Here is a 386-nt window from a genome sequence, read left to right on the forward strand (position 1 = left end):
TCCATAGCTGATTCATTGGAAAGCAACATCTCAGACCAAGATAGTGATTCAAATATGGATCTTATGCCAGGAATTCTGAAACAGCCATCTCTGACACTTGAGCTATTCCCCAATCACACAGACAATCTTAATTCCTCACAGAGGGTAAGTTACTTTGTTGAGCTTTCCAAAACTTTGTAGTGAATTGAAATAATTATAGAATCATCTGAAAAGCTTTACCCAGAGTAATTATAGCAAAGTACTGATTCATTACTAACTCGAGACTTCTTAAGTAAAATTCTTGCTATTTTCTTTTCTCTAATCTGCAACTAATAGTTCATTCTAAGGAAGCCTTTGTTACTTTCCTTGATTTTGACATTCTGGTATCACTATTCCTTTTTTTTATT

The 386-nt window shown here is 33.7% G+C and overlaps 1 protein-coding gene across 1 annotated transcript in view; it reads left to right on the forward strand.

Moving 5' to 3' along the window:
• The window catches only part of Ralgapb (Ral GTPase activating protein, beta subunit (non-catalytic)), a 67,832-nt gene that overhangs the window by 58,890 nt on the left and 8,556 nt on the right, over positions 1 to 386 (forward strand). Inside the window, exon 22 of the mRNA XM_013010706.1 lies at positions 8 to 144. Within this exon, the coding sequence (XP_012866160.1) occupies positions 8 to 144 (137 nt within the window). The remainder of the gene's footprint in view (positions 1 to 7; positions 145 to 386) is intronic.

The sequence above is a fragment of the Dipodomys ordii genome, unplaced genomic scaffold (genome assembly GCF_000151885.1).
Source record: "Dipodomys ordii isolate 6190 unplaced genomic scaffold, Dord_2.0 Scaffold13, whole genome shotgun sequence".
Lineage (NCBI taxonomy): Eukaryota > Metazoa > Chordata > Mammalia > Rodentia > Heteromyidae > Dipodomys > Dipodomys ordii.